The sequence below is a fragment of the Styela clava genome, chromosome 6 (assembly GCF_964204865.1).
Source record: "Styela clava chromosome 6, kaStyClav1.hap1.2, whole genome shotgun sequence".
NCBI lineage: Eukaryota > Metazoa > Chordata > Ascidiacea > Stolidobranchia > Styelidae > Styela > Styela clava.
In genome coordinates this window covers 13485598-13504049 of record NC_135255.1, presented here as the reverse complement: position 1 = coordinate 13504049, position 18452 = coordinate 13485598, and the positions used below count along the sequence as shown (strand labels likewise).

Below are 18452 nucleotides of genomic sequence, written 5' to 3'. Positions count from 1 at the left end.
AGAAAATGAAAATTACATTTTGTTCTGTTTGTTGGGAATTCTAGATTCAAATCTTATTTGTGTTTCCAGTTTGCATTTGATTTTATGTTTGAGAACTCTTTGACAAAAAAATTCATCATGTAATGTTAACAAAACAGTTGAATGATGAATAGCCTATTAAGGAATCTTGAGGATATTGAGGTAAAATACTTGTGGGAAAAAGTCATACTGGAGTTATTTTGCTCTGTCAGGGGGGAGCAAATAATACTGGAAACAAAGTAAACCACAGTGTTGATGAGAGTACGGTAATTATGGTGATGGTGATGGTGATAGCATATTATAAAAAACATGGACAAATAAAGATAACACTCATTCCATATAAATCTAGAACAATTGGCTGATTGGTGGAATAGCGAGGCGAGGCACATGGTATGGGCTATTGGCAGCGGACCGAGTTGCACAAGAGTGTACACTGGCAACTGGTTTGTTTGACAAAATGCAGTAGGCAGTTTTATGGTGCTGGTGCATGAGTTTTAATACCTCGCTTTTATAAATATCTGCCATTTTGATTAATTGCATCTTAGTGGGGGTTTAATTTTGACATTGGTCCAGCAAAGAGTACAACACGCATAGCGCTGTTTTGAAATATTTTGATGCGACGTAGAAAGGTTTTCTTAGATGATCCCCAAGCTACAAATCCATATTGCAAATGAGACTGAAATAAGGTGAAGTAAACCATGTACAAAGTTGAAATTGAAGAGAAAAACCTGAGCCGATACAGCATCCTTACCGCAATAGCATAGTTTTTGATTTTTCAACATTCAATGTTAGTTTAAGTTTCATCAATTCGCTACTTTTTTGTATTTTAGTGTTCACTCTTGACTCAAGCACATCCGGAGACTTGTCGCTATCATGAAGATTGGGGTCATCAGCGAAAAATTTTGAAAATAGTGTGAAGCTGTGGGGAAGATCATTGATAAAAATGAAGAATAATGTTGAGACACAAGCAAGATCCCTGGAGGACACAGGCAAGGTAGGGGAACAGTATGAACCAATTTGAACAAATTGCATTCTATTGGTCAAGTAGTTGCCAGGAGTTGGTTTGCTACCCCTCTAATTCCATAATGCCACAAGATTGTTTGACTTGTTTTACAGCTTCCGACGTAGGATTTAAATGTTGTAAAAAGGGAATTTCTTTACGATCAACTCATTTCAAACTTGCTGAATAATGTTGAAGGGGATTTTTACGTTATTCTTTTACTTTGTTTTTGACTTTGGGACCTTTTCGTAAATTTTATTGTTGTTTGTTATCAATATTCTTTCTCTTTATAAGGTGGGATCCCTGTAAATGGTTTATCACCAGATGTTACTTCAAGATGGCTTTTGCAAACAGTGTTGCGACAAACTCAACTTCAATTATTCTAATCGCCAAATTCTTAAAGGTTTTACCATTGTTGAAAGTAAGAATTATTTTTTTGATCAAATTAATCATTTTCAAGTATATTTCTAATAATTCGAATTTCGTGATAAATAGTTACATTGTCTCAATAAGTTAAGTTCATTTGTCTAACGATGTTTATTAATGCTCCAATGTTGAAGGCATATATTAACAATAACTGTTGAACCAATCTGGCCAGATAACCATTTCTATATGACCCTCTGTGCATCAAAGGTTACGGTATCGGTACCAGGATTTTAAGACCTCATAGCACCATCTATGACAAAAAAGACCAGTATGATGGAATAAAAAAGTGTCCCCTTTAATTAAAGCCCTAAAAGTTTTTTGTAAATATAATGGTCTCATAGAAAAATTTGAGAAATAAAATAAAAGCAATAGCAAATTTGCAACTTTTTCTATCTAAGTACTAAAAATGAAAAATCAAGCAGTACTGGCCTTTTTTTCCAAATAACGTCAACAAGAATAACAACAATGAGAAATAGTATAGCTATCCATATGTATAATTCGTGACCGAGAGCAAAATATTTCAAAAGAAGTTATTTTTTTTTTTTTTTTTTTCAAATTTTCTGCATAATATCAGACAAGATTTTACTCGATAAATTGGAATGTTAATCTAGATCTGTCATCGTCATCGTGAATGAAACCTAGTTAAAGTTCTTTTTGCCCAGAGGGAAATTCTCTGTGGTCCCCTAGTGGAGCGGAAGGTTCATTTTGAATAATCCTTATCTAGACTGACCTTAATTTACGACTTTTGCCCCTCCAACATTCGAAAACATTTCTACAGGTAACAGTAAAAGAATTCTCTCCACAATGTCAGAAGTTTCCCACCTTTTCTACATCTTCTTCGAATAGATGTTTGACGTCGACTGATCTTAATCATCCTGGTTGGCATATTTAAACGTCGTGCATTTCAATACTCTTCCACAGTGCTTTTTTCCAAATATAAGGTAATGTAACAAAAATTGAGTTTTATGTTTACTTTAATAATATTAAACATCTTTGGTTAATATCCCATGAGTCCCACCTCACCCAAGGTATTATAAAAATGTGTAGGCAATGCCTAACTGGCAAGATCTGTGGCCGTTCGAATAGCAGTAGCTCCATAAATTTTGATTGGGTTTGAGTGAGTTCTCAGTTGCTACAGGTACAGGGTGTTGTAGGCAGCGAAAGGTGCAAGTGAGCGTCTAAAAACAATACCAAGTTTTATCCATATCCATCTATCTCAAATGATCAATTAGTTACCTTTTCCTTATACACAAGGTAGACTAGCAATCGAATAATAGGATATGTTATGGTTTGCAATATGGTTATTGGTTGAGCTGTTTTATTGTTTTTTTTTCACAATGCACTATTTAGTGAAACATCCTATTCTTTTGCTGTCAAAACAGCACTGCTTTTTATGTGTTATTGTTTTCTCATTTACTCTTTTGAAAATTGCAATAGTCAAATTTACAGACTATAAAAACTAAAAACTGACTAAATTTTTCATGCACAGTGAAAATAAATACCTGAATCCGTTATTCCCATAATTACTTTGTATTTGTGAGTGAGTCAAATTTCTATATTGAGCAGAAATACATATCCTTTACTCCTTTGAAATTTCAATATTCAGATTTACAGACTCTAAAAACTGACTGAATTTTTCATGCACAATGAAAAAAAATACCTGAATCCGTTATTCTCATAATTACTTTGAATTTGTGAGTCAAATTTCTGTACTGAGCAGAAATACATATCATTTTTTTTGTCGCTTTTCAGCTCTGCATACAATGCTCGAAATTATATCGAGATCAAAGTTTATCCAGGATTAGAAGTTCAGCTTGACTTTAATTCAAGGAATAAACTTGATGAAAATTTCTATTCTAACCTGCATGCTGACCTTGACGGTGAGTAGCCTAATAGACTATCGAATATGCCCATTGGGGGTGATTCTCAACGCTTTATGACCTGTTCACTCGGATAACGGTGAGGGTCCGGGATGGCCAAACTAAATAATTTACCATTCCAAATACATATGAAAATATATTTTCTCTCGTTAAGACTAAAAAATTCGCATAGATAAAATTTGAAAATATAAGAATAGGAGTGTGTCTGTAGGGTATGAATTTTGATATAATGGCAATTAGGACTATATCATAGGTATTATCATAGGAGATGATCCACATATTTATTCTGGCAGAGGGGAATGCCATTAAGACTGCTATATCACATGATGAACTACAGCTTCTTGTCCAGTTCCCGGTCCATGTTGGGTATGGGATGAGTTTGCAGTCACGTGAACCACCCTATGGCAGCGAGTAATCATGCCATTTTCTCGCTCATAATTATCTCTCACAGGATTCAAACCTGCGAACTTACACATGTAATCAGAGTGGTGACAATCATGTTCCTCACCCTTAGCAGTTAGATATTTGATCCATTCAATGGTTTCACTCCTTAGGGCAGTTCTGTCATTTGTATTTCTGATTTTTCAAAGTTACACCGAATTTTACTATAATTATGATTGATTCAGTTGCTATCAAGAATTCTTCATCAACTGAAGATCCATTATCAGCGTTACAATTACTTCGGGAAAAAATGCGATTGGAAATATCTCAGCAAAAATTGGACGCTGCTAATAGTTGCAAGTAAGAATTGAGAATCCTCTATTTTTTTAACTTCATCCTAACCAGTACTTTATAACTTGTTTATTCCTTTCATTGAATTCTATGTTGCATTCCCCCATGATCGACGAATAAAACAACTGAATAACTGAATGATTTTATTTACATAGTATCATATATACAGTAACAAATTAAACATATCATTCTGATTTATGTCTTTCTATTCTAAAGATTATCGCAAATTCAAAACTAAATGTAAATTTTCATTCCACATTTATCAAAATGTAATGTCAGAAATTTTGTAACTTTAATAATTTGTTCCTGAAAATGATAAGATTCTAGTAATAAGAGGAAAGGTTTGACTGAGTTTTCAATTTCTTCTTGTCTATCTCATTTTCATTTTTGTTAGAAAAAATAGGAAAAGACAAATGAAGTTTTACAAACTCTATCTTGACAATGGCAAAGTTATATTTATAACATCATTTTCATTGGAGAAAAAAATTTTCTCTTGGATTTACAGTTTTTTGTGTAAAACTATGACTACTGCGATACAAAAACTGTTATTAAATGAGGAAACGATAAGACAGATGAAAAAGAAAGTGACTGATATTTCTATGATGTGGGCAGATGTTTTGGTGAAGAGGGGAGACAGCTTAGCTGCCACACAGGTATGGTATTGAGATGTTTTCTAATTATAGATCCTTTATTACGTTTATTGCATTATATTTTGAATACACATGCACCAACACTGAATTCTACATCAAAATTCTTATAATCTCAGTAGCTCTTTATACTTCAGTGGTTATCAATTTCCTTTATTTTAGAGTGCGCATGACATTGTTTTTTCATCAAATTCCCTTCCAAAGAATTAATGGTATTAGGAAAAATTGTCTGTTTGTTAATGTTAATTAATCCTTCAACTGTCATAAAATGGAAATTTGCTGTTTTCCACAAAACAACTGCTTTAATAATCAAATATGCTTCTCCCATTTCTATCTTTTATATATACCATACTTTTTTATTTTTCATTATTTATATAATATTAATTTTGACCATAGTCATCTCATGGAGGATTGATATCAAGCAAGATATTAATCAAATCATAAAATAAACATAAAAAATGGAATTCTGTAATCAGGTGCACCATACGATTTACGTTATTTGAATATTGACAATATAACTAGCATTGTAGTATTGTGTGATCAGAGAAGTTAACAAATATAACTCTGTGGATAATGCTTTTAATCCGATCTTAAGTATTCATGATTTGACATAACACTCCAGCTTGTTTGTGTGTTGGAATGTAGTTATCCATGCCCTGGTAAACATTTCCTGTATCTTTCCTGACATAAATGAACACATTTTTGTATTGCTCACCACTTCTGGGTGTACCCGGATGCCATTTAGTGAATGGTGATGGATTTCCAGAAAGTGTCACAAGTTGCTGAAATAGATAGGATGGGAGTTACATATGTATCAAGGGTGAGACGATAAGGTGACTTAATAATGATATGGGGAACCCAGTCATGTTGGTTATGGGGTTAGTTAGCCAGTTTTCTGATGCATGAACTTGACGGTGAAGGAAGCTGTAACTGACCAGTGGACAGTGGTTATGTGAACCACCCTATGGAAGCGAGGAATCCAGCAATTATCTGGTACATAGTTATCCCACACAGGATCGGACCATCCAACCCACCCAGGGTAATCAGAGGTGTTGTGGCAAGCGTATTCCTAACGTTTGGCACTATGCTCTAAGCCTAAGCCGAGATAAGTCAATGATAGTTTAATGTGATAGAAATGATAAAAAATTGCTGGTTCACCATATTCGTTATGAATCATATTTAAATACTCACTGAGTTTATGTACAATAGTCCTGTCCAGTATCCTGTAAGAGATGATGTTGATTTTGATCTGACTAACTCTGCTATTTTTTGATAATGTGTTCCATCTTGAATGTATCCAATATTCATACCAATATCTCCACATGCTTGTGTTGCTTGGTCAAAATTCATTTTGGTTCCACGAAGTATCATCCGATAACAATTATTCATGTGAAGGACATCACAGTTGACTATTATATTTAGAAAATGAAAATTTCATTTATCTCTGTTTGAGAAAAAATTAATTTTGTGTTGGGAATTCTAAGATTCTAAATCATATTTGTCGAACAATTTTTAGGTTTCTAGTTTGCATTTGATTTTATATTTGAGACAAAACTCTTTGACAAAAAATTCATCATGTAATGTTAACAAAAAAATTTTGCATAATTGATAGTTTAGTAACTATTACCCATCCTCTGCTGAAGATCATTCATAGTTTTATTCATCTTCTCTTCCGTTTCTGTCCGCAGCTCATTTATCGCTGCAATGGGTTAAATAAAAAAGTATGGGTCGCTGAAGTAATAATACAAATCAAACAAACTAAATTTTATAAAAGCATCAAAATTAGGGATACATTGTTTTAATTTTACCAATGTATGAGTAAATGAAGTCCACAACATAACATACTTGGATGTTCTGCACAAACCCAATTATTAAGTTCTGTCTATACCAAGTCCATTTATACAGACAGTCATTATATCATCATTTAAAAAGATGTAAACTATATATATATATATATACAATAAGAAGTAAACTTCAGTATATTCTTATATACGGAAATCTGTAATTTTTGCAAGATCTTCCACTTCAAACAAGGCTTTGTACAAGCCCCACTGATGCTTACGACCAATATTAATTTAAATTACCTGATTCTATTGCTGCATTAATTCTTTCATAATCAACAATTCCTTTTGGTCCTCTGGGCCCCTGTGATCCTTTTGGTCCAATTTCACCAGGTGGTCCACGTTTGCCCGGAACACCCTGTGAACTTTGTTGTGGTGGAATTGGGTACGTTTCTTCTGCATTGACATTTTCAATTTGCATGCAAATTCTTTGATTGCAATATACTTGATTGACGAGCAATTGAATGCTCAAAAACATCCAATATAGTATACCCTTACTCATATTCAACGCCTGTTTGAAGCTAACATTAAAACACAGCTGGTAGGTTATATTGAATCGAATATATATATATACGCTATATATTGCATCAACTAATCCACTTGCAAGTCCACTTCAATAAAACTTATAACTTACTCTTTCTGTAATTTATATAGTTGGGGCAAAGACATCTATGCTTGCTAACCTACTGTATTAGGCAACATACTGTAGCAAGTAGAGTATTTATATTGGGTTGATGCCTTTGGGTCATTTTCAGATGCTTTGTTGTTTTCAGCCATTAAATTCTAAGGACTAAAAAATGCTATTTTTGTTGTGGGGTGTTTTGAACTGTCTTGGGAAATTGCAAAAAACTTGTTTCCCACACTATTTGGCTGTGAAATTTCTGCGCTTTTGGTATTGTTGTCAATACCAAAGTCTTGACCTGTTCGTGCAAGGAAATGATGAAATACCGAAAACACAGACATTTGGGCATTTAAATGTTTTTTGCAGCTTGAAAAAAGTTATTAACAATGTTTTTTGCAACTACAACTGAGCCACAAAAACATGGCACTAAATTATCTAAATTATTATTTCTTGAAAAGTATATAAAAATAAAAAAAATGTTAGGAATACGCTCGCCACCTCTGATTACCCTGCTTGGGTTCACAAGTTCGAATCTTGTGGTGGATAATTATGTGCGAGAAGATTGCTGGACTCCTCGTCGCCATAGGGTGGTTCACAAAACCGTTGGTCAGTTACGGGTTACGACTTATCCTCCCATCTTAGGTGGCAAAATTAAACGAGCAATAAATTAAAATTGTTAACTCTATAATAATCATAAATTTCCCGCTTCTACCAGATAAAGAACCTGTGTATTCCACTGTAAATAAGAAGAAAAAAGTGGAAGAGGAGAAGACAGAGGATACAGAAGAGAAAGAGGAGGTCGAGGAGAAAAGTGAGGAAATGGTGAGAAATGTTAAATTAAAGAATATAATATATTAGACAGTCTATGTAATGTAATATGCTTTTGACTAACTATCAACAGAAAGTGTATTTAAACAACAATAATTATTTAAATGTGTACATAATAAAGATTAAACATAATGAAATTAAAAATCTGTGGCTTCCATGGGATTTGTTTATTGTTTTCGATGAATGCAAAAAAATTGTCCATCTAGTGGCGGTTCTGCTTCCTCGTTAGTCGTGAAAATAGGTGTACCGGCAGTCTATTGTAACAGAAATCATACATCTTTGTTTTGTCTTTCGTGTTCATATATTTGAGCATCGCTCTCTTGTTAAGTAGTCGAGAGGCAGCCGAGATCGTGGTTCAAGTAATGTGATTTCACTCGGCCGCATGCTCGGGTGTTCGAGCACCTAATTTCTGTTTAAATACCGCAGTATTTTTGACTATAATTCTTTGGTCGACTGCCGAATGTTCAAATACCAGGTAGGGCTGTCCAAAATCGATAATTTTTTTTATTCGAATTGAACCGAATAATCGAATATTACTGCGCAATCCTAAATTTGGTTCTATTGTACAATAAAAACTTCCTCTTCGATAGTGTTATAACGAATGTGCAGTTACATCTAAATTATTGCTACTATTTTGCATAATTATGTTTCCAGAGTTATAAAAGGAGATCACGAGCCTCCTTGAACTGGTCAAAATATTAGGGTTTCGGAAACTATCAAGTTTTAAGAGTTGTAAATTGCAAAGACCTTCATCATTGCGTTATTTACTCAGTTTTAATGGATTGAGTTTCAATAGGGCATGCAAATCCTGTATTTGCTATTTTTATCCTATTATCATTAGTATTATTAACTCAAGATTTTCTGTTTAATTTTCAGCAAAATGATAAACAACTATTAATGTAGATATAACTGTTGCCCAAAAAATTTAGAATTGCATTTCGGGAACTCACAAATTCAGAGCTAGTTTGATGACCATATTGTTGCTGTACAGCAGCCATCATTATGCAAGCGTGCAATTATTTGTCATAGTAATAGATGGGTAATACAGTACAAAGTATTGCCATTAGAAGAAATAACAAATTTCATTGAAAAAAGGAATTGTACCTCCAAGCTCCAGAATATGTCTCAGCCCTGTACCATGTTCCTATGATTACTGACTCTACAGCTACAAATCGATTCTATTTATAGAACTGGCGTCTTTGTTGATATTGAATTGCCTTTTTTTTGTGTTCTCTCAAAAAACGTCATCTTTAGATCTTTGTTACCGATGACTTTTCATTTATGACCATGCATGAAATGGATGATTACATGTCACCGGGCAATAAGAGAGACACCGTTTTACAGCAAAGAGAGCGATAGAAATACGTTTTTGCTTGCTCGGTGGAAAACGCGCTGCAAAGGTGGTCGTGAGGCGCATTATGTACCAAATTTTGGTGATTCCCAATTGGCCGAAAAACGCTTCGAATAATTTGCGTTTCGATTTCGAATGTTTGGTTCACTTGGACAGCCTTGATACCAGGTCATTCCACTACCGAGGTATCATTGTACTTTAACTTCCCCCATCTCTATATTTTATAAATATTGTATTTCTTTATTTTTTAATATTTATATATTTGTTGCCAATGAAAACAAAAAGCAAAACACAATGCCACCTATATAAGTCAGAATCGATGATTGTAAATAAAATGATTATTCATGAAGTTAAATAGTTCATCATATGCTTTATTGAGTTTGGATATTGTCGATAAAACTAGCATTGTAGTATTGTGTGATCAGAGAAGTTAACGAAAAGAACTCTGTGGACAATGCTTGCTAATCCGATCTTGTTAATTTGATCTTAAGTATTCATGATTTGACATAACACTCCAGCTTGTTTGTGTGTTGGAATGTAGTTATCCATGCCCTGGTATACATTTCCTGTACCTTTATTGACCCAAATGTACACATTTTTGTATTGCGCACCAATATTGGGTTTACTTGGATGCCATTTAGTGAAGGGTGATGGATCTCCAGAAAGAGTCACAAGTTGCTGAAATAAATAAGATAGGAGTTACATATTAATCAGGGGGGGACAATAAGGCAGTTTAATAATAATCATATGGAAGACTTTGACCTTTTGTCCGATTAACAGTTCATGTTGGGTATGTGATTAGTCAGCCATTTTTTGTTCTTGGATGCATGGACTTGATGGTGAAGGAAGACGTAACCGACCAGCGGTTATGTGAATCCCCCTACAAAGTCGAAGAGTCCTGCATTCATCTTGTACATAATTAACCCACACAGGATTCGGGCCTGCGAACCCACGCAGGATAATCAGAGGTGCTGTGGGTGGCAAGCATTTTCTCAACGCTTAGCATCATGTTATACACACCGCCGAGCCTAAACTGAGCTGAATCATGGATAATCTAATGAGAAGAAATGATGAAGAAGCAGTAGTTCATCATATTCATTATGAATCAAATTTAAATACTCACTGAGTTTATGTACAATAGTCCTGTCCAGTATCCTGTATGAGATAATGTTGATTTTGATCTGACTAACTGTATTTCATCTTCAATGTATCCAATATTCATACCAATATCTCTACATGCTTGTGTTGCTTGGTCAAAATTCATTTGGGTTTTGCGAAGTTCCATCCGATAACAATTATTCTTGTAAAAGACTTCGCAGTTGACTATTATATTTAGAAAATGAAAAATTTAGTTATCTCTGTTTGAAAATAATTTATATTCATGTTGGAAATTCTCGATTCTGAATCATCACAGTTGACTATTTTATTCAGAAAATGAAAATTACATTTTGTTCTGTTTGTTGTGAATTCTAGATTCAAATCTTATTTGTGTTTCCAGTTTGCATTTGATGTTATGTTTGAGAACTCTTTGACAAAAAAATTCATCATGTAATGTTAACAAAACAGTTTTACATAATTGATAGTTTAGTTGACTATTACCCTGACTGCTGAAGATCATTTAGGGTTTTAAAGTTTTTCACACACCTTGAACCTAAAACTACTCGAACTATGAAATTGTGGTACTCCCCTGTTGGAGATACCCCTATTTATCAAAAGTACGTACATTACATCACGAAATTACATCGATGGCTGCACACGAAAGTCAAATTTCTACCAGCTGTAGCTTCACAGAGGTGACAAGGCTTATCGATATAACCACATAGGGGATTCTCCGCAACAATAGTGGAAACTAGAAATACATAAACTGGATTTTAGGTGAAAAATGTCAGTTTTAAGTTTGATTGCGATGCCACACATGATATTGGAAAATATTAAACAACGTATATGGAATATAATGATACAATGATGATTAGCCTGTTATGGAACATTGACTATTATAGTATTAAAGGTAACAGAATATTAAATGAAGTTTGCCTTTATCCAAGTATTGGAAAAGTTCATAAGCTATAAAGTTATTTTGTGCTATGACTCTTGCAAGGTGCACATACTATTTGGGTAAAAATACAACATTTATGCGAATTTATATAATGATGATGGATAGCCTATTAAGGAATCTTGAGGATATTGAGGTAAAATACTTGTGGGAAAAAGTCATACTGGAGTTATTTTGCTCTGTCAGGGGGGAGCAAATAATACTGGAAACAAAGTAAACCACAGTGTTGATGAAAGTACGGTAATTATGGTGATGGTGATGGTGATAGCATATTATAAAAAACATGGACAAATAAAGATAACACTCATTCCATATAAATCTAGAACAATTGGCTGATTGGTGGAATAGCGAGGCACATAGTATGGGCTATTGGCAGCGGACCGAGTTGCACAAGAGTGTACACTGGTTTGTTTGACAAAATGCAGTAGGCAGTTTTATGGTGCTGGTGCATGAGTTTTAATACCTCGCTTTTATAAATATCTGCCATATTGATTAGTTGCATCTTATGGTAGTGGGGGTTTATTTTTGACATTGGTCCAGCAAAGAGTACAGCACGCATAGCGCTGTTTTGAATTATCTCGATTCTACGTAGAATGGTTTTCTTAGCTGATCCCCAAGCTACAATTCCATATTGCAAATGAGACTGGAACAAGACAAAGTAAACCATGTACAAAGTTGAAATTGAAGAGAAAAACCTGAGCCGATACAGCATCCTTACCGCAATAGCATAGTTTTTGATTTTTCAACATTCAATGTCAGTTTAAGTTTCATCAATTTGCTACTTTTTTGTATTTTAGTGTTCACTCTGGACTCAAGCACATCCGGAGACTTGTCGCTATCATGAAGGTTTGTGTCATCAGCGAACAATTTTGAAAATAGTGTGAAACTGTGGGGAAGATCATTGAGAAAAAATTAAGAATGATGTTGAGACACAAGCAAGATCCCTGGAGGGCACAGGCAAGGTAAGAGAACAGTATGAACCAATTTGAACAAATTGCATTCTATTGGTCAAGTAGTTAGCCAGGAGTTGGTTTGCTACCCCTCTAATTCCATAATGCCACAAGATTGTTTGACTTGTTTTACAGCTTCCGACGTAGGATTTAAATGTTGTAAAAAGGGAATTTCTTTACGATCAACTCATTTCAAACTTGCTGAATAATGTTGAAGGGGATTTTTACGTTATTCTTTTACTTTGTTTTTGACTTTGGGACCTTTTCGTAAATTTTATTGTTGTTTGTTATCAATATTCTTTCTCTTTATAAGGTGGGATCCCTGTAAATGGTTTATCACCAGATGTTACTATAAGATGGCTTTTGCAAACAGTGTTGCAACGAACTCAACTTCAATTATTATAATCGCCAAATTTTTAAAGGTTTTACCATTGTTGTAGTAAGAATTATTTTTTTGATCACATATAATCATTTTCAAGTATATTTCTTATCATTCGAATTTCGTAATAAATAGTTACATTGTCTCAATAAGTTAAGTTCATTTGACTAACGATGTTTATTAATGCTCCAATGTTGAAGGTATATATTAACAATAACTGTTGAACCAATCTGGCCAGATAACCATTTCTATATGACCCTCTGTGCATCAAAGGTTACGGTATTGGTACCAAGATTTTAAGACATCATAGCACCAATTATGACAAAAAAGACCAGTGTGATGAAATAAAAAAGTGTCCCCTTTAATTAAAGCCCTAAAATTTTTTCGTAAATATAATGGTCTCATAGAAAAATTTGAGAAATAAAATAAAAGCAATAGCAAATTTGCAACTTTTTCTATCTAAGTACTAAAAATGAGAAATCTAGCAGTACTGGCCATTTTTTCCAAATAATGTCAACAAGAATAACAACAATGAGAAATAGTATAGCGATCCATATGTATAGTTCGTGACTGAGAGCAACTAGATCTGGCATCGTCATTGTGAATGAAACCTAGTGAAAGTGCTTTTTGCCCAGAGGGAAACTCTCTGTGGTCCCCTAGTGGATCGGAGGGTTCATTTTGAATAACCCTTATCTAGACTGACCTTTTTTTACGACTTTTGCCCCTCTAACATTCGAAAACATTTCTACAGGTAACAGTAAAAGAATTCTCTCAACAATGTCAGAAATTTCTCACCTTTTCTACATCTTCTTCGAATAGATGTTTGACGTCGACTGATCTTAATCATCCTGGTTGGCATATTTAAACGTTGTGCATTTCAATACTCTTCCACAGTGCTTTTTTCCAAATATAGGGTAATGTAACAAAAATTGAGTTTTATGTTTACTTTAATAATATTAAACATCTTGGGTTAATGCCCCAGAAGTCCCACCTCACCCAAGGTATTATAAAAATTCAATGCCTAACTGGGAAGATCCGGGGCCGTTCGAATAGCAGTAGCTTCATAAATTTTGATTGGGTTTGAGTGAGTTCCCAATTGCTACCTGTACAGGGCGTTGTAGGCAGCGGAAGTTGCGAGTGAGCGTCCAAAAATGCCAAGTTTTATCCACATCCACATTATCTATTTCAAATAATCAATTGGTTACCTTTTCCCCATACATAATGTAGACTAGCAATCGAATAATAGGATATGTTAGGGTGTGTAATGTGGTTATTAAGCTGTTTTATTGTTTTTTTCCTCCACAATATCCTACCAAATATGAAACATTCTATCCTATTGCTCTCAAAGCAGCACTCCTTTTTATGTGTCCTTGTTTTCTCATTTACTCCTGCGAAATTTCAATAGGCCTAGTCAAATTTAGACTTTAAAAACTGACTGAATTTTTCATGCACAGTGATAATAAATACCTGAATCCGTTATTCTCGTAATTACTTTGAATTTGTGAGTGAGTCAAATTTCTATATTGAGCAGAAAAACATATCATTTATTTGTCACTTTTAGCTCTGCATGCAATGCTCGAAATTATCTCGGGATCAAAGTTTATCCAGGATTAGAAGTTCAGCTTGACTTTAATTCAAGGAATAAACGTGACGAAAGTTTCTATTCTAACCTGCATGCTGACCTTGACGGTGAGTAGCCTAATGGACTATCGAATATGCCCATTAGGGGTGATTCTCTACATTTTATGACCTGTTCACTCAGATAATGGTACGGGTCAGGGGTGGCCAAATTAAATAATTTATCATTCCAAATACATTATGAAATTATTTTTGAATTTTTTCGTTTGATAAGATAAAAAAATTTACACATATAAAATTTGAAAATATTAGGAATAGCATAAACATTGTTTTTACTAGTTTTTTTTTTATATTTGTGACGTCATCATGAGTTAAATAGGCCATATATCTTCTGTTCTGTCTGTAGGGTATGAATCGATATAATTACAATTACGACCTAAATTAGGCATCATCTCATTGCTGTAATTAAATATTGTGAATAATCGTTCACAACTAATTTTTTAATAATTTTGAAATATATGATTTCTTCAATGGCTTCGCTCATTTGGGCAGTTCTGTCGTTTGTATTTTCTGATTTTTCAAAGTTATTCCTAAATTTACTATATGTTTGATTCAGTTGCTATTAAGGATTCTTCATTAACTGAAGATCCATTATCAGCTCTACAGTTACTTCGGGAAAGATTGCGATTGGAAATATCTCAGCAAAAATGGGACAACGTTGCTAATAGTTGCAAGTAAGAATTGGGAATTCTCTTTTTTACTTCTATTGATTGTCATCCTAACCAGTACTTTACAACCTGTTCATTTCTATCATTGAATTCTATGTTGCATTTTCCCCTATGATGTGATCTTCGTTGTATTTGGTTTCTTCACAATGGCCAATCAGCCCAATATCGACGAATGAAACAACTGATTAACTAAATGATTTTATTTACATAGTATATATACATTAAAAAGTAAAACATATCATTCTGATTTATGTCTTTCTATTCCAAAGATTATCGCAAATTCAAAACTAAATGTAAATTCTTATTCCATATTCATCAAAATGTAATGTCAGAAATTTTGTAACTTTAATAATTTGTTCCTGAAAATAATAAGATTCTAGAAATAAGAGGAAAAGTTTGAATGAGTTTTCAATGAGTTTGAATGAGTTTCTTGGTTTTACAGGTTTTTGTGTAAAACTATGACTAATGCGATACAAAAACTGTCAATAAATGAGGAAACGATAAGCCAGATCAAAAAGGGAGTGACTGATATTTCTATAATATGGGCAGATGTTTTGGTGAAGAAGGGCGACAGCTTATCTGCCACACAGGTATATTATTGGAATTAATCAATTAATTAGTCAATTAATCCTTCGACTGCCTTGAAATGAAAATTTGATGTTTTCCGCAAAACTACTACCGTACTTTAAAAATCAAATATGCTTCTCTCATCTCTTTCTTTTATTTCGACCATACTATTTTAATTTTGTATTATTTATATATTTGTTGCCAGTACCAAAAAAAAACACAACATTAATTTTGACCATATTCACTTGATATGTAATTGATATCAAGCAAGATTATAATCAAATCGTGAAATAAAAAAAATGGAATTCTGTAATCAGGGGAACAACTGATTCATGTAATTTGGACATTGTCAATATAACTAGCATTGTAGTATTGTGTGATCGGAGAAGTTAACAAATAAGAAATCTGTAGACAATGCTTCTTAATATGATCTTAAGTATGCATGATTCGACATAACACTCCAGGTCGTGTGGCTGTTGGAATGTAGTTAAACATGCCCTGTTTTACATTTCCTGTATCTTTCGTGACATAAATGTACACATTTTTGTATTGCTCACCACTATTGGGTGTACCCGGATACCATTTAGTGAACGGTGATGGATTTCCAGAAAGTGTCACAAGTTGCTGAAATAGATAGGATAGGAGTTACATATGTATCAAGGGTGAGGCGATAAGGCGACTTAATATTGATATGGGGAACCGCAGCCTCTTGTACGGGTACCAGTCATGTTGGGTATGGGATTAGTTAGCCAGTTTTCTGATGCATGAACTTGACGGTGAAGGAAGCTGTAACTGACCAGTGGACAGTGGTTATGTGAACCACCCTATGGAAGCGAGAAGTCCAGCAATTATCTTGTACATAGTTATCCCACACAGGATTGGACCATCCAACCCACGCAGGGTAATCAGAGGTGCTGGGGCAAGCGTATTCCTAATGCTTGGCACTATGCTCTGAGCCTAATCCGAGATAAGTCAATGATAATTTAATGTGATAGAAATGATAAATATTTGCTGGTTCACCATATTCGTTATGAATCAAATTTAAATACTCACTGAGTTTTTGTACAATAGTCCTGTCCAGTATCCCGTACCAGGTGATGTTGATTTTGATCTGACTAACTCTGCTATTTTTTGGTAATGTGTTTCATCTTCAATGTATCCAATATTCATCCCAATATCTCTACAGGCTTGTGTTGCTCGGTCAAAATTCATTTGGGTTTCGCGAAGTATCATCCGATAACAATTATTCTTGTGAATGACTTCACAGCTGACTGTTTTATCTAGAAAATGAAATTTTCAATTGGCTCTATTTAAAAATGAATTAAATTCATGTTGGGAATTCTGGATTCTGAATTTTATTTGCCCAACAATTTTTATGTTTCCAGTTTGCATTTTAGGTTTGAGAACTCCTTGACAAAAAATTCATCATGTAATGTTAACAAAACAGTTTTACATAACTTATAGTTTAGTAACTATTACCCATCCTCTGCTGAAGATCATTCATAGTTTTATTCATCTTCTCTTCCGTTTCTGTCCGCAGATCATTTATCGCTGCAACAAGTTACATATAAAAGTATGGGTCGCTGAACTAATAGTATAAATCAAACAAACTAAATTTTTAAATGAATCAATGTTAGGGATACCTTATTTCAATTTAATACCAATGAATAAGTGAATAGATTTGCAACGGAATATTATTGGATGTTCTGCCAAAACCACATTCTTAGGTTTATCTATACGAAGTCCATTCATACGAACAGTCATTATATCATCATTTAAACTATATATATATACAATAAGAAGTAAACCTCAATATATTCCTTTAAAGGGAAATCTGCAAGATCTTCCACTCAAACAAGGCTTTATACAAGCCCCACTGATGCTTACAATCAATAACGAATTAAATATTAAGTTAAATTACCTGATTCTATTGCTGCGTTCATTCTTTCATAATCGACAATTCTTTTTGGGCCTCTGGGCCCTTGTGATCCTTTTGGGCCAATTTCACCAGGTGGCCCACGTTTGCCCGGAACACCCTGTGAACTTCGTTGTGGTGGAATTGGGTAGGTTTCTTCTGCATTGACATTTTCAATTTGCATGCAAATTCTTTGATTGCAATATACTTGGTTGACGAGCAATTGAATGCTCAAAAACATCCAATATGGTATACCCTTACTCATATTTAACGCCTGTTTAAAGCAAACATTAGAATTGAAACTCAAATGCAGTCTAGCATACATTTCTGTCTAAAATTAATCAAGTTGCAATTCCATTTCAATGAAACTTCTATCTTACTATTTGTTATTTATAAAGTTGAGGCAAATACATCTATGCATGCCAACCTACTGCATTAAGCAGCCGACTGTACTACTGTAGCAAGCAAAGTATTTATATTGAATTGTTGCATTCGTTTAGATTTCAGAGGTTGGAATGTTTCCATTCATTAAATTTGAATGGCTACAAAAGTACTATTTTTGTCGTGAAGTGTTTTGAATTGCCATGGGAAACTGCGAAAAACTTGTTTCCCATGCTATTTGGCTGTGAAATTTCTGCGTGTTTGGTATTGTTGTCAAAATGTGTTGTGTGAGAAAATTACGAAGTGCCTGAAAAACAGATATTTGGGCGTTTGAAATGTTATTTTGCAGCTTGAAAAAGCTATAAACTATGTAACTATAACTGAGCCATTAAAAGCATAAAAAAGGCACTGAAATATCAAAATTATTATGTTAAGTTTGAAAAAATAAAAAAATTATTTTTCTTGTGGTAATAAATGAGAAATGTCAAATCGTTAATGCATACTTATTTTTAATGGGATATTATAACAGTCATGGATAGGACAAACAGGCAAGAAG

At 33.9% G+C, this 18452-nt stretch overlaps 3 protein-coding genes across 4 annotated transcripts in view; 1 reads left to right on the top strand and 2 right to left on the bottom strand.

Annotated features, from left to right (window-relative positions):
• LOC144424493 (zinc finger C3H1 domain-containing protein-like) overlaps positions 1 to 18452 on the top strand; it is a 68723-nt gene that overhangs the window by 40145 nt on the left and 10126 nt on the right. The window contains exons 4-6 of the mRNA XM_078113852.1: positions 3197 to 3324; positions 3951 to 4065; positions 4562 to 4709. Of these exons, the coding sequence (XP_077969978.1) occupies positions 4016 to 4065; positions 4562 to 4709 (198 nt within the window). The 5' untranslated portion in view covers positions 3197 to 3324; positions 3951 to 4015. The remainder of the gene's footprint in view (positions 1 to 3196; positions 3325 to 3950; positions 4066 to 4561; positions 4710 to 18452) is intronic.
• Positions 5294 to 7124, bottom strand: LOC144424406 (uncharacterized). Its single transcript, XM_078113735.1, has 4 exons — positions 6788 to 7124; positions 6331 to 6402; positions 5895 to 6112; positions 5294 to 5485 (listed from the first exon to the last, which is right to left on the bottom strand). Exons 1-4 carry the CDS (start codon positions 7044 to 7046, stop codon positions 5294 to 5296), a joined length of 741 nt encoding a protein of 246 aa, XP_077969861.1. The 5' UTR covers positions 7047 to 7124.
• Positions 9209 to 18446, bottom strand: LOC144424520 (uncharacterized). 2 transcript variants are annotated; one of them, XM_078113900.1, is made up of 4 exons: positions 17522 to 18446; positions 17080 to 17151; positions 16654 to 16880; positions 9209 to 10023 (listed from the first exon to the last, which is right to left on the bottom strand). In XM_078113900.1, exons 1-4 carry the CDS (start codon positions 17838 to 17840, stop codon positions 9832 to 9834), a joined length of 810 nt encoding a protein of 269 aa, XP_077970026.1. In that variant the 5' UTR covers positions 17841 to 18446; the 3' UTR covers positions 9209 to 9831. The 2 variants fall into 2 exon arrangements, with proteins under 2 accessions (XP_077970026.1, XP_077970025.1); XM_078113899.1 differs by lacking the exon at positions 9209 to 10023 and adding an exon at positions 15809 to 16224 and having other exon boundaries at positions 17522 to 17804.